General features: G+C 37.0%; 1 protein-coding gene across 8 annotated transcripts in view; it reads right to left on the reverse strand.

Annotated features, from left to right (window-relative positions):
- ARMC8 (armadillo repeat containing 8) overlaps positions 1–26,326 on the reverse strand; it is a 62,934-nt gene that overhangs the window by 7,876 nt on the left and 28,732 nt on the right. For 2 of the 8 annotated variants that reach the window (XM_080604146.1, XM_080604143.1), the window contains 15 exons: positions 25,507–25,649; positions 25,308–25,405; positions 23,319–23,411; positions 19,319–19,378; positions 18,034–18,114; positions 14,277–14,367; positions 14,098–14,188; positions 10,499–10,559; positions 8,368–8,568; positions 5,651–5,746; positions 3,781–3,863; positions 3,380–3,461; positions 2,627–2,713; positions 1,798–1,890; positions 1,149–1,298 (listed from right to left, as the gene is read on the reverse strand). In XM_080604146.1, the coding sequence (XP_080460272.1) occupies positions 1,149–1,298; positions 1,798–1,890; positions 2,627–2,713; positions 3,380–3,461; positions 3,781–3,863; positions 5,651–5,746; positions 8,368–8,568; positions 10,499–10,559; positions 14,098–14,188; positions 14,277–14,367; positions 18,034–18,114; positions 19,319–19,378; positions 23,319–23,411; positions 25,308–25,405; positions 25,507–25,649 (1,510 nt within the window). Of the gene's footprint in view, positions 1–1,148; positions 1,299–1,797; positions 1,891–2,626; positions 2,714–3,379; positions 3,462–3,780; positions 3,864–5,650; positions 5,747–8,367; positions 8,569–10,498; positions 10,560–14,097; positions 14,189–14,276; positions 14,368–18,033; positions 18,115–19,318; positions 19,379–23,318; positions 23,412–24,627; positions 24,904–25,307; positions 25,406–25,506; positions 25,650–26,326 lie in introns of those variants that run through there. The other 6 variants (XM_080604148.1, XM_080604144.1, XM_080604149.1 and 3 more) reach the window with 4 other exon arrangements.

Raw genomic sequence — 26,326 nt, forward strand, 5'->3', positions numbered from 1 at the left:
AGCCACCAGAGATTACCACCACATAACATACACTACAATTTTTAAAGATGGAATTTCTTAAAGATAGGGATTCTTGTAGGACTTCTTAAAATTGCTAGTAATGAAACTTGATTCAAAAGCTGCCAGATAAGTTATTCTGGATGAAATTTTTGTTATAGAATGATAATGGTTGATTTTGGCTCTGAAGTGTGCTACAGACAGCAGGTGAAGCTAGGACAGTTTCTGCTGAGGAACACCGAACGTGATAACTAGACTGTTGTCAGAGCTCAGGGTCAATTTAATGAATGACTGGTTGTTCATTTCACATTAAAATTTTCACATTAAGACAGAGCAAATTTTCTATGAAGTTTACTGAGACTCACTGAATACAAATATCAGATTTTTTGCAGTGATCTTTTTGTGGTAGAAACAGTATGCAATAAACGCACAGTGGAGGCTTCACAGTTTCCCCCCCACACACACACAAAAACCTTGCATTGTCAAATGTTTGCTGCATGTTTTCCCTTTTTTCTTTACAGGGGATTATATCTTTTCCCCCACAAATATCTCTTTCTTCCCATCAAAAACAATTCATGGGCTTACATTTCCAAACTATTTTATTTCAGTGTGTAAAATGAATGTATGTATTTTTTAAGTGCACGATCCTGCAGTCAAATTCAAAAAGCCAGTACTCTCCATGTACTTGGGTAAGAAAAGCCATATTTCAGGTATCAAGAAAGAAGAAACACAGGTCTTCTTAATATAAGTACCTCTCCACACTTAGATTCACAAGTGCAACCCTCTTATTGTTGTTCTGGGCAAGTTTCACAGAAAGGCATTTACACTTCCAGCAAAATGTTTTTGCTGAAAGTTGAATGCAACGGAATTGATCATTAAATGTAACTGTCTAGCTCTGTAATTAATAATTACCCAGTTCCAGTGAATGTATAGAATTCTTTCAAACTTTTTCTGACACTGGTTTGTACGTTTGTTTAGAGATACTTGGATAAATGCAAAGCAGAGGCCTGTTTTAGCAATATATCAAATAGCAATCAAACAGAAACATAACTTGTATTCTCAGCCAAAATCTTTGTTTTACCAGAAAGAGTAGGAGTTAATTTATATCATCTGTACAAACAGTCAGAAAGTCTGTTTCCAGCTCTACTTACTGGGCGAGTAGAAAGAAGATTCCTGAGCAGTCCCAAAGTTTTCATCAGAACATTTACATCAGAATCAGAAAGTAACTGGAATAACTGCTCTGTACTCAGACCTCGTAAGATGTCTGATTTGATCTTCTGTTCTGCTTGAAACGCCATATTCTGAAAGAGACAGAAATTTTGCCTTTTTTTTTTTTACCTTAAGCTTGGGTTTTTCACTCTTAGTAGACTATTAACTGCAAGCATATCCTTTTTTAAACTAATCCTGAAAATGTTTTAACTTATGAAGAACTATAAAGTCCTCATATGAGTGACTTTATAGTTATGCAGTGCATTAAATTTCCATGCGCTCTTACAACTGACTGTGTTGACCTGGTTATTAGCCGCATTTATTTGTCTTTGGCACACTACTGACACTGCTCGACTGTTTCCCTGACTGATCACAGCAACCAAAGTGGTATGAGAATTGAAGGGTTTTATTTTATCACTAACTGATGAAGTACTCCAGACTGATATTGTTTTCATTCTTTCGTTAGGTGGAAAGACAAGCCAGATTTCACTTATATTATTTTTAGCAACAACTCAAAAGTTCTTTAGGTCACATTAACAACCTTTTTAAGAAATGCAATTCCAAGAACTATTTCAACAGTGTTTTACTTACCATTAAAGCCCAAATGCCGTTCACTCGCAAGGCAAGATTTTCACTCTGTGTTAAACTACATAGAAGTTCTATGGCTCCTGATTCTAAAATAGGCTAAAATGAACAGGTGGGGAGAAAACAATTAAAACACTACTTAGAATAATTAGACATACATATAAAACTAAATATAAGCAAGACTTTCTTGTATTTATTTTATTTATTATTCTTTAGTTTACAAAATGTTCAGTTCACTCTGATGAACTGGCCAAGCCATGCCCTAAATTCATATGCATTAAAATGTAGGTTTCTATGAAAAATTCATGTCAACATGGCCTTATTCTCATGTGCATCTATATACATGTACACACACACATACTGCTGTGATACCATCTATGTATCTGCCACAGTCACATATGCAAATGTTTTCCCCAACAGCTTTCAGTTTGAGGCTGCTCTCTAAAAACAGGGCCTTCCTTGAGCAATTACATTTTCTGAGATCACAATTACATTTTTCAAGATCACAGTAGTAATTCTCTAAGACAGTGGATCATATCACCAATTGAAGTTTGTTTTCTTGTTGCTCATGAGTTTTGTGTTGTTTATTTTTAAGATAATCACGTTTCACAACTAGAAGTCAAAAATTGTCTACTTTTTTTTCCTTTAGAGACTACATTTAACTATTCAGATGTGTTTTCTAACAAGCTATCAGTGATTACAGTATGCCTAATATTACAACTCTATAATGCTTTACAAGCATTTGCTAACAATAAAGATGCCCTTATGCTTATTGAGCCACTGTATAACATAGCTTTTATCCAGAAATAATAGGAGGTAACAGACAAATACTTACCTCTTTGCTTGGAGAGAATTCTAGAAGAAGATTGCATAGCGTGGAAGATGCTACTACCAGCATTTCATTTGGAGCATTCTGTAAAACCTGTAGTCACGAAGGGGAGAGTGGAGAATCTCTGTTAACTAGTAGGATAAGGAAGGCATCATTTTGAAATGGAATACCTGTAATTATGCAGCACTTTGATATTCTACACATTAGGAGATGCTTTGATGCTAGTAGTGCAGATCCATACGGTGCTTATTCAACTTAATGCGATGGTATATACTTTAAGCGCTTTGATCCATTTCAATCTTATGGGTAATTGCATTCTATAAAATTAGTTTTAAAAGCCTTGCTGAGCTCTTTGGCTTTGGTTTTAGTATCTGCAATGAGATCTAGAAGGTACAGAACTTTGGGGAAAAAAGTAGATCTAAATTCTCTTGTAGCACTTATAGACCAAGTCTGAGCCCGAAACCAAAGGGGATATAGATCTAGTGTCCTATGTGACTAAACACTAGCAATAATTTAGCTTTACTGACTCAAAAAATAAAAAAATAAAAAAAAGAGAGCCAAGCATGGACTACAGCACTCTTCGCTACTGCTTGGCTTTTTGTTGATTTATGGCTCTTCGAAGGTCAGGGAATTTGACTTCTAGTTAATTTTTATTACAATTCTACAGAAAGACATTCAAACTGAACAGACACCACATCCTCCATGTTACTACTTTAACTGAACAGAACACTTGAGTGGTTGCAACTTGACTTTACTTACCTTCATTAAAGGTTTCCATACAGCATGATCCTGAAAACTTGTCCTGAGCTGCTGTACAGAACGGGACAAACTGTGCAAACATCTATAACAGAAAAAGAAACCTTTGTTGTGAAAAAAGTATATGGACACACACACACAGAGTTATACAGATGCTTCTACACATATAAATACATTGCTTCTGCACATTAGGATACAGTCAGAATTTGGTGATTACTAGCCTGTAAACAGCAAAAAGAAAATACCATACTAGTCCAGAGTATTTTTCCCCTAATAAGTTTTCCAACAATAGAAAAGATTTCAGACTAACTTTAGCTTTTGAAAAATTAGCAGAAGTTCTAGCAAATGGAGCATCAGACTTTGACAGGACAAAATTGTTTGTGTGAATCAGAAAAGCACCCTACCTGACTGCAGCTAATCGCACCTTGATACTGGATTCAGATAAGCCATTAACTATACGGTCCATCATATTTTCAGTCTCAATGATCTGGAGCAAAAAGAAATCAATGTTATATGAATAAAACAGTATGAACATTTATGAGTTGTTGTTTTTTGTTTGCTTGCAATATTTAAAATATCACATACAAAAACCATAGCTTAAAACAGTAAGACACTTCACAGTCCTTTATTAAGTGGAACAAAGTGTGCATCTGCATACAATTTAGTAGATGTCTATACTACTTGTTCCACTATTGCTTTCAAAATGACTTTATTAATCCTCAAGAAAAAAAAGAGGGCTATATATGCACATTACTTTTAATGTCATATTAAAATAGAAGACAGCATGTGTGAATGCACGTAATATATACAAACTACAGATTAGAGACATGTTTTGGAATGGTCTGGAAGAGAGAGATAGTCATACATCCTCCATATTTAGACAGGGCCAACACAAGCGCTGAAGACTAGGATAAAATGAAGTTAATATACCAGGGTGAAAGATGGCTCTTCCGTAATAAATCAGTTGTGTCTTTACACATCCACCATCTGTTAAAAACAATGCTGTGATACATAAAGGATGGGATCCTTGCTATTAGCTAAAGAAGTTAATCCTGCAACAAAAGAAATCTCTGGGTTTGAGTTCTGGAGATCCTGAATCATTCCCCACTGACAGATCTCCTGGCTTGTCATCTTTTAAATAACGTTTTTCCACCTCCTACCTGTCCATATCCTTCTTCCTTCTGTTTTTCCCCTTTAGCCAGCAAACACTGAGAAAATTCTCCTGCCTCTTGTACCTACCATTTGTTTGACATTGCAACAACACATCATTTCAAAAAAAAAAAAAATGCTACTTTTCATCATTCGTTGCTTAATTTCCCTCCACTTTCCGCATGTTAATTCTTAAGTAAATGAGCGCTCCTATCTTCCAGTCTTTCCCGTGTTGAGTAGAGTTCGTTCTCCTTCACACCAACTACTTTATTTCAACAGCACAAAGGCCTTGGTCGCTTCAGAATCATGGAAAAAAATGTGACTTTGTATCACAATATGATTACACTTTCCAGAATTTATGTTTGTTTTTCAGAGCAAATCTTTGTTTTATAATAGGATCCATAACAGAGGTGTATTTTTTTCCCCTCAAAACATAGGTTTTAGAAATGTTAAAATACTCATATGCCACAACTATATCCCTGCATAGCTTATGCAATTGGATTGATGAAATTTGTAGGTCCCTATTCTATTCTGAATAGCAAGGACCACAACATGCTGAAGAGTTTATTTTCAAAATCTAGTTCACCACTGTGAAGAGACTGCATAAATAAACTTCACTCTATTTTGTTACTGAAAAATATTAATTCTCTTCAAACCCCATGCCAGGAAAGTGCAATGTAAAAGTTTGTATTAACATAACAGAAAGCAAGCCTTGGCATTTAAACTTATACTTGGCCTCTTCTTGCAAATAATTAGCAATAGGACTAGAGGGAATCACCTCAAGTTGCACCAGGGGAGGTTCAAGTTGGAAATAAAGAGAAATTTCTTCTCAAAAAGAGCAGTCAGGGATTAGAACGGGTTGCCCAGGGAGGTGGTGGAGTCACTGTCCCTGGGGGTGTTTAAGGAAATGTTGGACGTGGTACTTAGGGATCTGGTTTACTGGGTAATATTGGTGCCAGGAAGATGATTGGACCAGATGATCTTTGAGGTCTTTTCCAACTCTAACAATTCTATGATTCTATGATTCTAAAACGAAGAAAAAAGGGCAGAAAGGGCAAAATATACATTCTTGCATGCTCCTTCAGCTATGTCTTTGCTTGGATGCTAACATTTTCATGAACTCACCTTTTTTCGAATATCTTCATCATTTGCTCCAAGGGAAGCATACAGCTTGAAAGCAGCCTGGCGCAGTTCGTGGGCGTGCTTCAAATCATGGTCAAGCTATTTAAACAAAGCACAGATGTCAAAGTTAGACACTAAAAAATTACAGGTCGTATTTCCCCATTTGTTGTAAAACTAATACTTGTTCGGGGGTTTTGTCTACCACACCAAGAGCAGCCAGAAACACTGGCAAAGGAACTGATATTTCATTAGCTGATGTCCACACTTAGCAACTGAATGCAATAACTGAAGTGAACAGTTAATTTCTCTGCTGAGTTACAGAGAAGTCAACTTAAACAAACAATATCTGCTTACAACAATTTGAGGCCAAAACACTTCTACAATGTTACTGCTCTATGCAGACACTATTAAGGGGAAACCTAGTCTTATTTACCCAACAGAAACTAACAGGAAGAAACCAGAAGTGAAAAAAAATCACTTCAGAACCAAAGGAACTCAAGAGAACTGAAGAAAAAGCAAAAACTGAAGTCCATCTCTAAATTATAGGACCTACAGCTTAAGGGGAATGTTGACTTCCAACTTCTTGTGTAAAGGCAACACAGAGGGGTGCAAACTGTCTAGGAGGTTTCTGGAAGGTAACTTCTTAACGCAGGTGCTAGATGGGCAGGTTACAGTGATACACCACTGGATACACTGCTCACAAATCAGGAAAGACTGTTTGGGGTTATGACAATCAAATAGAAGCGTTAGCTATAGGTATAATAGTGGTGTTCAAGTTCCTGCAAGGTGTGAGGAAGGCAAGGAAAAGAGTACAAAGCCTTGACTTCAGGAGAGCAGACCTGGATGAGCACATGGAGTACACTGTGGTTTACTCAGCCAGGAGAAGAGAAGGCTGAGCAGAGAGAGACCTAAGAGCAGCCTTCCAACACCTAAAAGGAGATTGCAAAGAACACAAAGCCAGACTCTTAATGGAGGTGTGCAGCAAAAGAAGGAGAGACACTACTCAGACTGAAACAGATGATGTTCTAACTGGACGCAAGCAAAAAAAAAATCATTATGAGGTGAACTTTGGAACAGATTGCACAGAAAGATTGCTTAATCTCCACTGATAACAATTTTTAAGAGCCAACTGGATAAAGCAGTAAGCAACCTCATCTGAACTCAGCACTGCCCCTGCTTTGAACAGAAAATTAAGACTAAGACCTCTTAACATCCCTTCCAACCAGAGTTACTCTGATCCAGACAGCCCTCAAAAGTCTGTACACCAAAGGGTTCCACATAACAATGCAAAACTTAGTCTATAAAAAATGCCAGAAAAAATGCTAGGATTAAGCTGCAAAGCACTGAAATTAAAAAATAATTTTAAAAAGCACCTTAAAAATAAGCTGTATGATTAATTCTCTCTGGCGCAGGTACATTAGAGCAAGATGTATTATGTCTGTTTTAAATATTTTAACAATGATAAGTAGTCTGTTCTGCAGAGTCCTCACTCATCTAGTTTTTACTTTAGAGCGTGTAACTCAAAGCTTTTTTTTTTTTTTTTAATATAAAGAAATAAAACCCACAAAGTTAGCACCCTGGCTGCACAGCTGACTATTTTTAGGGTCTTTCTGAACACTCAAAGCAATGCCATATTTATAATTGCCCCACTTACATTTGGAACCTTATCATGTTTTGATGCTACAGCCAACGTTTATTACTCCCCAGTCAACTGCTAAACTTCCTTTTGCTTATTTAAATCCATTCTGCTACTTACAGTTGGGTTGTGGTTTGTCGTTGTTGTTTTTAATTTGCATTTTTACACAGACTTCAAGGCAGCTGTATATGCAGTATCAATTTCATCCTACAAAAACCTGAAAAGTGTGTCTACCTCTTGGGATAGTTTCAGAGAAAAACAAATGCTCTGTAATCCAGTTTTTGGGTACTTTCTAAAAATCATACTCAGTGAGAGCAGAAGGGAATACATAATGGATATTTCCCTACAAAGAATATCAAGAACAATCTTACTTCTGAGGTTTACTGATCTACTAGTGCTTTGGAAAGTTTATGCAAAGCTGGAAAAAAAAATCACAGATGAGAGTGTCTAAAATACCTATGAAAATAAGTCTCCAAGGTATATTTTTGGTCTCTGCTTATCCAACCTCTTGCAAATGCAGATAATATCTGCACATAATGTGAAATGCTATGACATCCAAATGTTTTTCTGCTTAATAGAGCAGAACCATCTCTGAACTTGACATTTTTCACAAAGCTGACCTATGAATTGAAATCAGTTGTATCACATGAACTACCCCTTATGAAGCTGCAATGCTCTGGTTCCTGAAGGCAAGCCTGTTAAACTCCGCAAAGAACATTGCAGATGCCCCAGTCTAGTACTTCATTCCTATCTTGGGAAAACATCATGAAACTCGTATATGATACTTGCTGTATTAAAATACCCAGAGCCCATCTCTCTGTGTTCTACAAAGAACAGCACCATCCTTCTTACAGGACGCAGAGTCTAAATATACACTAAGTTCTTAGTTTGTATATTTCAGGCTCCAGAAAAAGCAGCGAATGAGCACAGATTTGGGGACTACATGCGTCAGGATCATGGCTGGACCTCTGGCCAACTTTCCATTGAAGAACTCTGACACAAGGCTTAAGAAGAATAAAGAAACATCCCGAGCCCACTTATTACTGGTTTTGCCCACTTTCAAAGACTCAGAAGGGAAACATACCCTTTTGATATCAGTGATTGCACTCACTGAACTGGGATACTTGAAGTAATCGGCAAGCATGACAATGAGGTGGTCAGTAATGCTGGCAATTCTCTGTAGCTCCACATCTGTTTCAATCAAATAAGCCAGAGTTTCTGCTCCTTCTACTCGCTCCTCCAGCAGTCTCTCCTTGCTACACATTCGAACCAAACATGGCAGAGTCTGAAAAGTTTAAAACAAACAAACAAAAAAAGAACCACCAACATTGTTTGGAACAGCTATGCTCATAAAGCAGCTCACAAACTCAAATAGCTATCCCAGAGCAATTGTCATTAAGGTTCTTTAGACTGGTACCTTCAAAGAAAATAATTTTAATGGTTTTAAAGACTACAGACAGAAATTGCTCAGGCATTACTAAGTATACAGTAAGCTACTTTCAGCTAAGTTCTCATGCAGTCAAAATAGTCTGCATAAATGTCATGTTTAGAAGTGATATTTAGTCATGTTTAGAACAGATGTCACTATCAACATTAGCTACACTGGAATGAATAGCATTTTGGATATTCTTGCTTAAAAAGACTGGAGGGATGGGCCTTTGACTCCAACATATGGATTTTCATCTGTCATTACCTGGAATGCTAGATACCAAAATGCCACCAACAAAAGCTGTAGATGTACCAGACTCTACTGCTATGAACACTGAAAGAAATTTTCTTATTGCAGTATCTTACAGATAACCTACCCTTTCCCCAGCATTACCAAGACATACGACTTAGGGACAGCTCTTCACACACTGCTGACAGTTCTCTGGTCTAACGTGTAACTTAGCATAAGCCAGGGTTTGCACCAGATCACAGTCAGAAGCTGGTAACCAGTAGCCTCTGATGGTGAGAAGTAGTCACTGCTTTAAGCAGCAGTACGCATAGCTACCTGCAATACCAGGGCCTTGCAGCACATGCTATGGTCATGCCTACCCTTATCAGTTGTCTGTTCCCATGAGGGGATCTAAAACCACAGAGCGGCCTTCACAGCAAAGACAAAGAACTGTAAGAAGTTACTGGGTATCAGTTCTCACACCACCAAACACCGATAACAACTGCGTGGCTGGTTAGACCCTTCCTTCACTTGCTAGATTCGCTGTAAGAACATGGGTCTTCTCAGTTTCAGAACAGAGAAGCTTATGGGGGTGGGGGGAATAAGATCTTTCAGGTATTTAAACTGCATTTTCTGAAGTCTGAATTATGTGTTATGCTCTGGAAAAAAAGGATGCTAAAAACATACTGAGAACTTGAAAGTAGCAGTCTGGTAGACAATTATAAAAGAAAGCAAATATACTTTCTTATTGCAGTATTACAGTAATACTTCGATATAACATGGAGAAACAAGAAGTGGTAGTGTTACTATTTTCTAATCTCGGGCTGATAGACTTGCTCATCAACAGCTTTTTTTTTTTTCCTGACTAGCTACAGAAGTGTGACTTAAGAAAGAGATGACATTCCTACGGTGTTTAATGAAATTTCCTCTACTGAATTTCCTAGTAAAGCTACATACAGCATAAAAATCAAATCCACTATTTCAGCACTACATTTTTCCTTTTTTTAAAAAACAAAGGAACAAACAACAAATTCCCCTAGCCAAAGTAGGAAGCACTAACGTTCACACAAAACTACAAAAACATTGTGAATCCTGAGAAATTATCTGCTTTTGAAAGACTCCATTTATACATTGTGAAAGCATTCTGACTATAGTCTTCTGAAATAAGCTATTGAAAGACCAGGCAGTGCCTTGTTTATATACAGGGACCACTGTTTCCATTTTACTTGAGAACAGTCATTTAAATGATTACAAACCTCAAATTGCTGTGGGATAATCAACTTTGGGATAATTATTCCTGGATATGGACCCTTTGGTATGACTATTTATTTAAAAATTCTTAAAAGAGCCATGTTACTACAACAGCTTAAAGGCACAAATGGGGAATTAGGTAACTGATTATTATTTTAATAAAAAATTTTCTTTTAATAAAAATCAGGGAAACTTGGTGTTTTGAGATCTTCAGTACAACATACTGTTACTTTTTATACTAGACAAATAAAAACACAGACTCACATGAGAAAACTGTTTTAAACAGAGAACTGTTTAATCAGCTCACCTTAAGAACGATGCAGGAATCATCCGTCCGTATTGCTCCAGCTCTGCACATGGAAGTAAGGCTGTAAGAACATAATAAAACACATTCACCTATCTTTGTTTTTTATGCACTTGAGATATTGCAGAACAATCAGCTACACTAATGAAATGTACTCCCCTCTGTTCTACTGTTGATTTCAATACATTTGTGCTTACTAGACTTGGGAACATGAGCAAATTACTACAGGCAGACTTTTAAGTAGATTTATAGTACAGAACATCCTGCCGGAGCACTGACCACTACGTACACCACACCGGTCAAACAAAAGGTCTAACCATCAAGTCTGACTGATGCACAAACCTCTTACACCAACAAAACAAGATTAACAACCTTCACTAAGATAAAGCAGCAATATCCACAGAGCTGTCCTGTGCCCCCACAGCATGGGCAAGCACTTGAAACAGTAAGGGAAGAGTCAATATAGGGTTGACAGTCTGACAGCTTGGTCAAAAAACATACAAGCCTTGCATTAGCTTAGGAGATGTGGTACAGTTCTGATGCTTGTCCACAGGCACATCTTAATACACTGTTAGAATAAGCACATCCTTGCTGATGAAGAACCCTATTAAGTCTCTGACACTGAATCAAAGCTGCACTTGGTCTTAATTAGACAACATTAGTGGTAAAGTTCAGCAGTGGCAATGGCAAGTCCAAGGTCTCAAACTCCAGTGTTGAGACATGGTGGCAAATGTATACATTGCTTTGTTAATCTACCTGTCTCTGCACTACAAAATACCAGAAAGCCGAGCAGTTCACTGACCAATACAAGTGGTTTATATGGTTTATCACTTTTACCTGCTCGGAAACAAGGAAACAGAATAAAGCCGGAGGGTACCTGTTCTGCATTCAGTGCAAGAACAGTCAAGTAGTTTTTGTTCTAGCTTTTGAACTAAGCCATTGCAACTGACTAAGTATTAGCATGTTGCAATTGTGAGGTCAAAAAAAAATAATTGCAATTTAGTAAAAGTGACTTAAAATTGACATTTCAACTCTCAGCTGAGCAGGTTAAAAGTGCACATAGGATCAATCATAATTGCTCAGCTAAGGAGCAGTAACATGCTAACATACCTTAATCATACCATGTTTCACTGCATGCCTAAGTTCTTCACACGTGCCCAAATAGATTTATTTCACCTCTAAGAAGATAGTATCACTAAACCTGTTCTAAACACCTATCAATGGCAGACATAACTAAAATCCCATAATCAAAAATATTTTTTTTTTATTATTTCTCAGAAGTGAAAAAATAATGATTGTTAGCACAGAGGTTATTTTATAAACTTCACTGTCTGACCCTTGCAACTAACAGGAGAAAATACTCATTTTCATGCCTGGACAATCAGGAGAAAACATGAGTCTGACAGTTGCCATTTACTCTAGCTAGATCCTATGTTGGACAAAGTGGCTCAGCTTCAGACATGAAGTAGGTCAAAGTACTTTTACTTCAGGTAAGATGGGCTTTGCTTAGATGGAAGCAATTCCAGTAATTTTAGTAGAAAAGGTTGCTGCTCCAATTTTAGGTGCAAATCACTCCTCCAAGAGGCTTACTATTGCTCCCTCTGTGCCAACACTGCTGCTCAAATGAAAGATCCTTACTCCATTTCAATCAAGGTCTTAACTCAGGTCTTCCAGGTCTATTTCAATTGTTGAAAAGCAAAGGAACCTTCTTAAGGCATCCTCGTACACCAGTCTGGATTCAAACAGAAATTTAACAAAAGGCTTCATAAATTCACAAAAAGAACTCTAATTCTGCACTCCAAGGACTCTACTAATAAACCAGAGTGGAGCTCTGCATTAGTTGACCAAAACTGGCATGGCAGAAGTGAAGTCTAATTTAGAAGCAGAAAAAAGAGGACCTGTGACAATTTCACCTACTACTCTACCTAGAAGAACAGAAAGGAAAGAGGAGATACTGACTCGGAGGGAATCAAGCAGGAGTGGACTTACAGAAGAAAAACCAGTAGGTCTCTGTAAGGCCTCAGACTATTAAGAAACTGAGGCCTTGAATGCCCTACTAAGAAAGATGACTGCCCAGGGACTAATTAGAAACCTAGTCTGAAAGACAAGATGTTGGATTGTTTTCCTTTTTCTTGCAATTCCCTATTGTGCTTTTCACTGTGCCCTTTTCTTCTATGCCTTCAAAAATCTATCTGAGTCAAAGTACTGCAAAGCAACAGCAACAGATGAGATCCTCCACCCAGCTCCTTCTAGTCTGAAGCAGGTCAGTAAAGAACACCAGCACACCTGAGAGCATTCATCCCACGAGGAGACAATCCAAACCCAGAACACATTTTTAACTCCAGTCTGCCTTTGTAATTAATCAACAGCCACATATCTTGAGCTAAGTTTAAAAAATATATATATTTCTCATACTTAAAACTAAAATTTTAATCCTAATTCTTTGTGTCTTCTCTGAATGGTCAAAGAAACAAAGAAATCAATTGTGACAGACTTCTACAAGACAGGTAAATTACCTTGCCTTCTTCACTACTTTAACAAAACCAGAAAAACCAGATTGCACAGATCAACTGTGGTTGGAAGGCAGTGTGGGAGGTCTCCAGCCCAACCTCCCAAAAAGAGGGGGATTACCCCCCTAAAACAACGCTACCCTCCCCACTTCTTTATAACTTTCACTTTATAAGCTTTCACGAACGGGTTGAGTCACCATAGCATGGCAACATGAACAAAAAAAGACCATCCTACCTACCCCACTTATTCCTCACCCTGAAACTAAAACCTTTGCACTAACACAAGTGTCAGTGAAATTGTTTGGTGAATTGAATCAGAGAACTCATTGACCCAGTTCAAAAATAAGCCATGAAAATCCAAAATGGAAGTTGTAAATGTAGAGAATTAGAAGAGATCAAATCAAACAGTATATCAGTAGCCAAACTCTTGACTTACAATTGATTTTAGTACTTTATAATGACAGGTAATTTTCTCTCTTTAATCAACTGAGTCATTTATTCCATCATCATCAACAAAACAGACAGGTGAGGGTCTTAAGCAGAGTCAATTCTCAGCTTATGAAGTGAGCAACCCTACTGTTACTCACACAGGAACCTGCCTACACCAAAAGGGAAAGTTTGATTTGAACTATAAAATTAATAACTTTAATTCTGCTGTATGAACACATGAAGCTTAAAAAATAATTATTTTAATTAAAACACCTGTGAAGTATTATAATCTATATTATACTCTGTAAGGACACACAATTGACCATAGCCTATTTAAAGTAAAACTTAACATAAGCAAATTCCATGCAAACCCACGCATGAAAGCAAATCCATGTATGAATACACATTCCTGGTAAAACTGCTGCCCACCAATGTTTTTGTTGTTGTTTTTTTTCTTCTTTACATACAACAACAAGTGAAACTTATGCTGTGAGTTTACTAGGTGAGAACAACTTCTTCAAGGGGTTAGGTAATGTAAATATCATCTGTGATCATTCCTACCTAATGTTTTAGTTCACATATAACTTTGCAAGAAGGAAAAAAGCAACAGTTAAAAAGTATTAAACTGCACACTATTTCATTTTAATTCCTGATGAAAATTACCATTTGGCTGATGTGAGCTGCATTTCAATAGGCTTGTCCCTTTGTAACATCTTCACAAAAATCTGCGGTAACAATTCTCCATCAACTGACACTGCAAGAGATGAAAGAACTCAAAGCAACTCTCATTCAACCAGTCAATAAAACAAGCGTCAAACAAGCAATCATTGCATTATACTTACCATTTACAAGAGTCATTGATACCTGTGGGTTTTCAAAGGCTAGAACTGAGAAGCATTTCAAGGCTTGCATTCGAACCTGTGTAAAAACATACTATGAAACATAAATGTAAACGCTAACTTAACAGTAAAATTGGACCATACTGTTGTACAGGCTTACAGAAATAACTCTGTCTTATCAATAAGATTGTTTGACAATGGATAGAAGGCAGATGGAAACATCTAACTCACAGCTTGACTACTGTGATCTCCCTGCTGGAATTATCCTTTCTAGATTGGATGTTGTGAACTATTCATGAAAAAGAGGCAAGACAGGACTGGCAGGTGGGAATCAGCCATTCAGAAACAGTAGTTTCATTTGTGGTTACTCAAAAACATGCAAACAACAACAAAAGAATGGAGGTATCAGAACAATACTAAAGTCTTTTGAGGACTCATAAGTACCCAAGAGAATCTAAACCACGTGCCACTGGGATGTATATTTCATAAGTCTTTAAAGGTGATTTTAATAAAAACGTCTAAAGAGAACCATCCAGTAGAACTGATTCTAAACTAATCTTAAAGCAAATATATACCGTAAGTTGTGCTGCTATTACGCAACTTCAGTTATCACCTGTACACAAACAATATGCAACTTGGAAGGGACCTCTGGATGTCATCTGGTTCAACTTACTGATGGAGCAGGGCCACCTAGAGCTGGTTGCCCAGGACAATGTCCAGATGGCTATTTCCAAGGAGAGAGACCCCACAACCTCTCTGTGCAACCTAAACTCCAAAACCATCTAACCATCAAACCTTCATGGTTACCTAGTCAAGCAAGGCTATGAAGCCCTTAAAACCTCTTTTCTGACACAGGGAAGACCATTCATTATCATCTTCCCAGATAAAAAATTTAATTTAGTTCAGATATTAGTCTTTGACTTCACCGTCTACAGTTCCACATAGGTAAGCTGTGTCCATGTCTTTCCACGTTCCTGTTACCACATGCTTAGTATGACAACAAAGCAAATGGAACAAAATTTTGACCTAAAAAACCCTGTCACTAAAGAAAGCATTTGCAATTACTGCAAGTTCGGTTTAGGTCCATCCTACCCTCATCAAAAAAAAGTCCTAGAAACATGGAAATCCAAAGGTAGACAACAACAGCCCAGAGAATAAAACTTCTGTGCACTTATTTTATAATATCTCATTACAGCCACTGTAAGATCTCATCAGTAGCAGTGAAGCCTTAATAAGGAAAAATGGATAGCAGAGATGGATATCTGGTTTCAGAACAAAAGCCTCGTTTGACAACATTTCTTCTCAGATGATCTAATGAATATAGTGCATGCTTCAAAGCAGCAGGAAACAGAGATTGTATATCAAAAAGCACTGAAAAGAGTCAAACCCACAGCTGAAGTGCTGTATTCAAGCCAGAAGAAACAGCAGGGCAGGGGGGCTGGGAGGTGGGAGAAGGCATTATAGATGTTCTAATCAGAACCACTGAAGTCTACCTGGAAGTTAATTATTTTATGTGATATTGCTCTGTTAATAAAAGATTTAAAAATTACTACAATGACTACTCTCTTTTCTAGTACTGTCTACTTAACGGCAATTAGTTCGGTAGTTACATGAGAAACACAATGCAGGGATGTGGAAAAACATGCAAATATGCTCTTGAAAAGATTTTCTGTATTGCACTGTAAGAGCTGTAGTCCCTTTGTGTCGGACATCTCACTGGTGAAGATGCACACTCGGAATGATATAACAAATGGGAAAGATGCTCACGTCATCAACTGCAGAAGGGAAAATCCCAACACCAAAGAAAAATAATAGGCAATTCTCCTGGCAGACCTACATAAACTCTTTTCATGGGAACCGAAACCCCATTCTGGGGGGTTTCTGACGGTTATTGGTATGGTCCTATCAACTAAATCACTTGAGATACCTTACTGGCCTCTACTCCAAGTATTAAAAATGTGCAAGCTTTTTAAATGCTGTTGTTGCCTGTCATGTTCTTATTTATTTGGCTATATATTAAGAAACTGGGTAGATAAGTATGAGAATGAAATAGCTTGTGTTCCACAAAAATGCATCAATTACACGAGAAGGCCAAGAATTTCTATTTAATGGAGAATACTAAGAAAGCAGCTGAGATAACAATAAGGCTGGTAACCTTGGGAGTATTAACAGAGGGAAGTGTATTGAAAGCAACAAAAAGTGGTTCAGTATGTACACCTAGAATTTAGAAGTTTGACCAAACTAGCAAAGGAATAAACAGTCCTATGTCTTCCAGTCAGGTAGGACTAAATATGTATTTTAATGCAACGCTACATGTATCTTGTTGGTGAAAAAGCGACTTGAAAATTTTACCAAGCTCCTATTTCTTTATTTTAAAAAAGTTGATTGAAAAAAAATTAAGGAAGGTTCAAACAGATGCATGGCTTGGAAAATTCACCTTACAACACAGGCTGAAAAAAATCAGCTGACAGAAGAACGAACAAAATGTTCCCTAATCACGGTGAAAACTTCTTAATACAGAAAGACAGAAAACAGAAATCTGTCAGTCTCACTAACAAAACATTAAAGACAGCGTACTTCCAACTGGATTTATAAAAAGAAACAAAATCCAACAAAAACAAAAACCACCACATAAGATAATTAGGCCCTGGAACAAAACACCAAGTTTCCCTTTACATGAAATTCTTATTTGAAGCCTTGCTTTCCTGCTGAAAGATACTTTAGTTATTGAGAATGTTCTATATTAGGTTGCAGACCGAAATAAGACAAGAATGATTATATTCTCTAGTCTTCATCAAGCAGTGAACAGCCTTTTTTCAACAAAATAAAAATGGCACAAAAACATTAGATATTTTGTATTAGATATTGCAATAAAAATAACTTGGGATACATATGGATACTTTCATGTGTTTCTGATTTTTAGAATGGTGATATTCATACATTTGGGGAGGGGGGAATAAACTGATAACTTCATAAGAAAGTCTATAACAATTTGACTGCTTACAGATCACAGGATTGACTTCTGACAGATTTCAAGATTATCTGCATACCAGATATCTGCTAGCTCTCCAAACAAACAAACAAAACACTAAGTTACACTGAAAAGCTTTGGAAAGCACTTCACACACTCAAACATTTTATTAAGTAATTTACGGCAGACTCTTACAGCTATGCTTAGGATTTGAAATTTTGGCCTCAGACTGAAAACAGCTAGCTGACCCTCCTTGCCACCACAATATGTGTACACTATGATGCTTCTTCCCAGCAGTGGTACTTTCAGATACCCAAGGATGGACTTCCCAAAAACATAACAGAGAATGGAGCTGAGACGTGTGAGCAGAAAACACTGGTAGCTGGTGGCCTTCACACATTCCATGTTCATGTTTTCTCAAGGATGACTTCTGTTCAGGACAGCTCACCTTTGCTTTTCTTCTGATTTTTTTTTTTTTAAATCATTTAACATTCAGCATATTAGACCATTTTTATTGGTTTGCCAAGTGACTGCTCTCTGTCAGATCAACAAATGCCAGCTCTGTTTTAATTAACGATACCCTAACTTAACAGAGCATTCCAAAATAATAGGTCTCATTTTGATAGAAATCCATATGGCAGGTAAAAACAATTTTTATTCTAGAAATGAACATTACACATATTTACAGTTTTAGTTCATACATGTATACTTTTTTTTTTTTTTAAATCAACATCACTGGCATCCCTTTCATAAGCATACACAAAACTTTGAATAATTTTAATGTCTTACTTTGTAGGAGGTGGAGACTAACAGATGTGCAATATTCTGAACTGCTCCATGGTTAAACAAGATTGTCTGGTGATCTGGACCCTACAAAGGAAAACATAAAAATGCAATTATATATATATTTTTAAAAAACATGTATAAGGTTTCCACTAGCTCCGTTTTTTTTTTTTAAAGTATTTAAAGGTAGATTTACTAGCATGTACTTTGAAATCAGTTGGCATACCAACTTTTTATTTCTTAAATAAAGAAGTCCATCTCCAATTTATACCATTTGTCCTTTTCTGGTAATCATTTTCACTTTTCACTTCAATAGGAAACTATTATTTTTCATAAATAAAGAAACATGGATAGACTACTTATGTTTCTATTCCTCATATTGGAAACAATGGAAAGCTCCCGATTTTCTCCACAAATCATTTGAAATATCTCTAGTCACTAACTTTTTTTGTGTGTAATATTAAACATTTTCAACAATTCTAACTTCAGAAGAAATGGAATTAGTTCTAAAACTGTTTCCAGACAGAATGTGAGTGTGTTGAGAACAGATTCACATTTTCCTCCTACAGATTATTTTAATTTCAAACATATTTAGGCATAAATCTAGACAGCCATCACCCATTTATTGGCTTCAAGACTTAAGTCAACAATGGCTGATAGATCAATATTTTTCCTAGATTTAAAAAGCATTTGGAATTAAACACAAGTACTGAATTCTGCAGTAGAAAGGTCTCAGAAATTCTGTAGCATGACAAGGCTCAATGAGGTCAGAAACAAACCACAAAACACCAGTGGGGCCCACAGCTCTCAGCGTCTCTTGGGAGATTTGGTCTGTGACTTACAAACACTTCTTTAGAAGTAGATTCATGACTCCAGTCATTTTTGCATTAAACATCAGCCATGCGCAATTTAAATTCAGCTTTTGTAATGTCACAGCATCAATCGTACCTTGATACATTTTCTCAACTAATCTGCAAGTGAAGAAAGCATCTTCACTCCTTAATTTTATATTCAAACCCAGCTGAGTTCATGGGCATATCTACACACCCCAGTATGCATAAGTGACGCTTTATTTTCACATCTGAGATACAGCTGAAATCAGATTCCTTTTATGTTCAAAGGAACATTTTTGGAACCTCCCTTACCTCTAAGGAAAAAAAAGTATGAAAGTTACTTTTAGATGCAACATATCTGGTGCTTTAAGAGATGCTTCAGCTGCTACTGCCACCAAGAGCTTTCTACCAAAAAAATGCAATTAAAATAGCATGGTTGAAGTAGGAAAACAACTTACATTGGCACACAGAAGTGGCTGAGGCAATGATTTAAAGCCGCAGCTATGCCAGTGTTGAAGCTGAAGAACAGATATTAAGATATGTGAAAAATATGAATGAACTTAAACTTTAAAAAAATCATATTGACCAAGATTGTTCTAGTAATTCATGGGTATTACTGATTTTTCAAAGAGATGAAGAGGTAAACTCTGTGCAAACAGGACGGGTGCAAGTACAGAGGTAACACTTGGGTGTATTCATAGCTGCATAACTTGCTGTACTTGAATATATCCAATCTGTGCACACTGTGTTTGCACGCACCAATCCTGCTTGCTCAATGCACAGTCAGGTTGAGTACCAACTCATGAACAGAGACAGCTTCAAACATACACGTGAAATCTTGCTATCACAATGCATCATTCTTTTCTAGTTCCAAGTATCTCCGACAGCAGTATAATAAAGGCCTTTTCACTCTGTTTCTCTCTGGGCATCCTAACAGAGTTCCAGGAGCCAGTTCTATTTCAGGGATCTTTTTCTCCAAATATAATCAAGAGATGTAATATTCGAGAGAGAAATCACATTTCTTGTATAATTTTCCATCATAAAATGCAGATTTTTCAAGAAAGCAGTAGGATAGAACAGTGTAACAATTCATTCCATAACGAAATTTTAAAAGTAGATACCTAAGTGTAAATGTACCGTGGTTCAGGGATTCAGCACCAGGCCTAGGATCACATAAGAAAACATTCTCAGAATGGGCTTACGAGGAAGCTGCCCTGATTACAGGCTTTATCCTGGATCTTTCCCAGACACGAGATTTTAATTTTCAGCTGGCGGTGAATGTATTACTTATGCAGAGTTGTCACCACGTTCAGATATAATTTCCAGCACTATCTTTTCAAATCATTCATTCAACCATTTGTTTCCAAACGCATACCTTATCTTTCCAACTTGACCATTAAAATAGTAAAGCTTACCTACTCACGTCACTTTCTCTGGAAACGAATCAACTGTAATAGAGAATCTTAGAAAGTACGTTTTGACTTGCATTTTAACAAGCCTTGCACATCAACCTGATTTCAGTTCACTTGGTTTTGCTTGTATGTTGATAGAGTCCTAACTATGTATGCTAAAAACTGCATCCACTCCCCTGTAAACCAACACTTTCCTTTGCTTAGAATGGCTCTTTTCCAGAGTCAGCATTTTCCACCACTCAATTTTAACTCTAAAAATGCAGTGACAAGCAGTAAAAGCATGAAGTACAAGCAGAAAACAACAGCAATACTCTAGGAACCTGAATTAAGGATTCCCTAGCTAAGGAGAACAGGTCTGAGCTTTTCCAGTGAAATCCGAGCAGGCACGAAACAAGGAACCTGAGAAACCCGACCAAACAAGACTCTGGCCAGGAAGAGAGAAAACGGAGCACAAGATTTAAGCAGAGAAGAGTATGCAGAAACAAGGGGGGAAGAAGTTGAGATATGTCACCAGTTGTTTAATGCATACATCGATTAACATGAACAGAAAAAAAAATAAAACATCAATACTTATTACATAGTAACATTTCTTCAGGGAAAAAATATACGGGTTCTCTCAGTCATGACTTTTTAGGGGGAGTCCTAATTAAAAATGTTCTAAATACCGAAACTTTCAGAAGTATTTAGTATTTTTTAGTGATAAGAATGTACTTATCACACAAAGCAGAAAGTCCCCTGCTTCACTCTACTAGATGCATTTTATTAAGTCTGAGAATACAGAATTGATGTTTTGTCTTAGTTACCAGATCTGAAATCCAAGAATTAATCAAAATAAGAAAGGAGACAGTTTACAGCTACACTCAAGACATGCATTTGCCAGAACAAGAGAGAAATGAGTTCTTGATCAATTTAACATTTCTAATGATCTGTTTACTCAACCACAAATGTTTTTCTTTGCTACATAGCTAAATATTTATTCTGTAAATGCAATTATATGTCCTACTATTCATAGCCGTTACTCTGCTTTTCCTGTGCATTCATGTTTCTGTCTGTTCACAGTATCAACCTTTTCTTTCCAAAAACTTGGGGATTGCTGAAAACATTCGCTGCAAGTTTTGTTTGAGAGAGGCTTTGGGAGTGGAGTAGGTGTTGGAAAACAGTATAGCGGGTTCATATGACATTTCTTATTCTCTTACAGTGTGACTGGGCTTACGTTTTGTTAACCATATATCTGAGATGTAACTCAGCAGGAGTCAGTGGAGCTAAGAGGAAGCAACTCATTTGGAAAAGGATGACTGTAACTGTTTTCAAATTGGGTTAGCTACCTGAAGTTACGCAGCAGTTTTCACACAGCCAGCAGGGTTTGTATTGCCACCGACCTAACCCTGACTGGACAAGTGTTCTGTACCTCCGTATGTAATCAGTCCTGCGTTATTTTTCTTGTGTGCCAACAAGGCCCAGCTTTTCAACAGTTCAAGTTACTCAGCCTATTACAGAGATGTTCAAGGGCCATTTAAACACGAGGTGCCCGTGTTTGTCATTAGACAGGCATGACTTACTTGTGTCTTGACCTGACAGTAACTAGGAACAATCAGACAAAACAGCTCACATTGCAGTTCTCCCGCTGCCTGCTCCACGCCCGTACAGCACCTCTCTTCGTCCCCAGATAAGGGGAAGCGGGATGAACTACTAATTCCTACTCAAATTAGTATTCCCCCCCAATAAGAAGACTGAAGGATACACCACTTGGATGTTCCAGCTGCTCTAATTTTCAACTTAAAAGCAGCTCCAGGAGAAGCAGATGTTTTCATTCAAATCCTACTAGATTTTTTATTCTTTACAATAATGTTTTTAGCACTAAGATTTTCCAAATTAAAAAAATATATAAAAAATTAACAGGCAGAAAGGAGATCCACTGGTGCATTTTTCTTCTTAAAATACCAAATTCCTTTCCCAACATTAACTACAGATTTGAACTTCTACAGTCCAGTGCAGGATTTTATCTTACTATGCTTGCTTTAACAATTCTATAAATAAGAGCAGCTGAGTTCCATTTTTAAATCACTCTTACAGTCTTCAGTCCTCAGTTTCATTTAACAGAAGAAATGAAATTGGATAAACATACATCCAAAACAAAGAAACAATTCAGTTTCTGAAGACTCATATTTAAGCAGTAATGTAGACTTTTGGAGGTAAATATTGATAAATTCATATATTTTGGAATACTTTCATTTTTTCAGTCTAGCAGATAAATACAATCTATAATATTTTAGTTATAAACTGTTTCTAAATGGGAAAGATGCTATACAATTCTGATTTTCGGCACTGAATTGAAACTGTTACTGCATAACCTGCAGATATAGTAACTACCAAAAGAAACAACAATAATATAATAAAATAGTGGTGTGGGAAAACTGGGGCTATAGTGCAAAAAAATCAGAATGTCTCAAGACTACAAGACAGCCTGAGAACAAAACTCTGTTTGGGGTGGGGTTGTTGCTGTTTTTAAATGAGAAGTTTTCCCAGATTAGGAGAATTGCATTATATAACAGGAATGAACACGTATCTGGATAAACCTGAAACTGGTACAGCTCAACTGAGAAGAGTATGGTTCCTCCTCTCAGCTTACACCACCTCTTAGAAACCATTCTCTGGGTTTAAAACAGATGGTTTGAAAGCAGATGCAAGCCCTCTGCAAAGAGATGCTCACACTTTTTTGAAACTTCCAGAGGAAAAAAATGAAGTCTTTCTACATTTATACCGATAATAGTGAGAACTGATATTTGCCTAGACTGTTGATTTTGTTTAGTAGCCATATATATATGCACACACACACACACACCCCAAAAATTACTTATTTGCATGTTTTGTTTTACTGTAGAGAAACATCTACCAACCCCAGTAAACGTGACAACAAACCCAGAGCAATGGCAGTTCAGTCATTACTGTCCTTATGTTCCTGCCACAAAAGGCATTATCATCTCATACAGTTTCTTATATGCCAGAAACACAAGAAGTCTAAGAGAATATGTATTCTCTTTCTTACTTTGCAGCAATGTGAGAAGATCTGACATATGTATTCCTGTGTATATCGAGACCTACTGAGCAGTGCCATGAGGTGGGAGATAACTGTAGCATCCTGGAAACAAGCCAGAAAAGAAAGAAGTATTAAGACCATTTCAGCATTGTTTGTTAACAGTTTGTTACTTAAAGGAGTACTAATTCCATATTCTACACATTTCCTAATTCCACATTCTTCATTTCCTGATATAAATTGTTTCAGAATGCAACACTGGAGTTCTCAATTCCATCAGGTCAAGACACAAGACAAGATCGTTAAAGTAGTACAGGAGATACTTAAGACACAAGTGACAGTTCTAAGAGGCACCCTCGCGGCAGGGAGGATAGGGGAATGACACAGGAGTCAGTGCCAGGTATAAAAGCTCTTGGTTTTGTGTCCAGGAACTTCACTTCATGGGAAAACAAAACCAAAAAAGAACTCCAAGTAAATCACAGCAAAAGAAAATCATTGCACACGGAACTTCCCTTCTGAAAACACATCCAGTTACTTCTTGAGCCTTATGGCAAGGTACAAAATGACAACATTTTAAAGCCATCAGTTACTTTTACCAGTATCTGTCAGTCGGAGGGGATAACATTAACAGGAACACTGACCATTTTAGTTTGGAAAGGTGAAAAACTAAATTACTGCCATGAGATGAAAGGTGCCAAACAGAAGAGATGAAAGAACTCAAGGATTCTTCCTGTCCAGAGAACTTACAGTATAAGTTGACTGTACAGAAGTAAATCAGACTCTGTTTTACCTGCAGAAGAATGACTAATAAATTGCAACTCTCTTACCAGGGGAGAAGTGGATTACAAGTAGAGCAAAATCTTCATGCTCATTAGCTACTTTTATGATAACGAAAATAACAGTAGCCCAATAGTTATAATGACAATAGCTTCAGAGATGCACAGTGATTTCTGAAATTTTATTTCTCAATTATTTGGGAAGTTTCTAGTAATACTTTTTACATGAGCAAAATAAACATGCATTCAGTCTCTCCTATTCTATTTGTATCTACATTTGAGATTAAACAAAGCTTTTCAATATTTATTTGTATTTTTAAGATTTATGTTTAAATATTGTGAATTTAGCAGACTTACTTTAGAAAATTTTGCTGCCAACAATCCAGACTTGTTCATCTCAACAGAAAACAGATAGACAGACCCAAGAAACACATAGAGAACAAAAGTAACTTCTGTTTCAATTGTTTGTTTCTTAATCACTGAAAGGGATTGACATGGTACAGACTTATTTTCCTTTTCAACGTCTTATAGGAAAAGTTACTTACTAGGAACTGGAGTTCTTCCAGATACACCAGCTGTACATCCATGCTCATTGCATGCTTATGTGCATAGGAGAAGCAAAGGACAAACTATTCTAAGCAGTATTATTAGAGTCTGGTTTAGAGTAGCTCCACCTGATCTTCTGCCTTTACACACAGCATATAAACAAACACCCTGATTGATTCTCAACTGCGGCGTCCAAGGGCTTGCAAGGAGTTGGTTTGGTTGTGGGACAACACTGGGTATTAAACCCTCAAGTATATTTTATTAGTGCTGGTGGTCATAACCATCATGAAGTGTCTTCTTGATTCTCCCTCACAAAGTAAGCCTGCAGTGGTGGATAAACCAAACAGGTACTGGGTTTTGGGCATATGACAACTAGAACAGCAAATTTCTACAAGAAACCAAAAGCAGCTAATGAGCCAGCCTTGCTCACAAGAAAAACACATTAAAATCTTCACAAGTCTTAACAGGTCTCTGAAACTTTTATGCGTCTCCTTCCTTAAGTTAAAGCAAAACCAACTGACGACATGCCCAGGATTCCTCTGTGGTGTAGCACATTTGACCCATTAAAACAGATTCTTGTCTTTATCTGTTAATTTTAGGAAGCTCCCAACTCTGTAAGCTTTAACACACTAGAATAGCATTATAATTAAAAGGACAGAATAATCTGCTTACAACTTACAGTGTATAGTAGATCCTCTGGAGTTACAGGACTAATGAAAATGGTACGGAGACATCGTAGGCAAGCTTCAATAAACTTCAAATCTGGCGACAGTAATCCTATACATATAAGCAAAAACTAATGTTCAGTTTCATTTTCTTGGCTTATTTAAGTACTTTAGAAACATTTACTTACACAGATTACAGTGAGTGAAAAGTACCTTGCAATAAGGCTGGAATAATATGGCAGTCTAGTAGGGATTTGACATTATTCTCTGTACCCATTGCAAGGCTTCCCAGGACCACTGCACATTCTGTTCTCAGTTCTGTGCTGGAGGTTTCTTGCTGAAGCAAATACAGCAACCTAGAAACAGAACTACTTTTAGAAGAAAATTCAAATAGAAGAGTACTTGTCAGTCAAGTAAAAAAGTAATCTGAATCCTGCTATGTAAAGAAGGTAAGGTCCTTGACACAAGCATGAAATCCAAACAAAAGAGTATGCTGAACATTTTTGTCGTAAGAGTATTTTTACACTGTATGTTCCTACAAAGGTTTTACTTGCTGTTATGCTAGAGAGATACCACACTGCTTTTTCTAAAAATATAATGCCACTGTACTGAGATCCAGGATGATGTCTTTTAGGTTACCAGGAAGATCCCAAATTTGAATTAAAGGAAATGAGTCTGTAGTTTGACGTCAGTGGGAAAGGGAACCTCACACATCACCCCTAACACCTAGAGAAATGATTATTGCTGTTGTGATACGTGTTATCTTCGGCAGCAACTTCTTCTGGATCACAGTTGCAAAATAATTCCATCATCGAGCATCGACATTGGTGCTGGGAGTTTGAACACTGAGACATTAGCCTATATGAACATAAAGCAAGCCCACAGAAGTCTTATATGCAGAACAGTAGCTGAGTAGTAGGTAAACATGATCACTTCAGTGCTAAAAAAAAACATCTTGCTAGATGTGCATCTTTGGGTTTCAATCGCTATGGATAATTTATACAGTGTCAAGATATCTAGGAGATCTTACATA

Source organism: Anser brachyrhynchus (genome assembly GCF_964034855.1).
Source record: "Anser brachyrhynchus genome assembly, chromosome: 9".
NCBI classification, from domain to species: Eukaryota; Metazoa; Chordata; class Aves; order Anseriformes; family Anatidae; genus Anser; species Anser brachyrhynchus.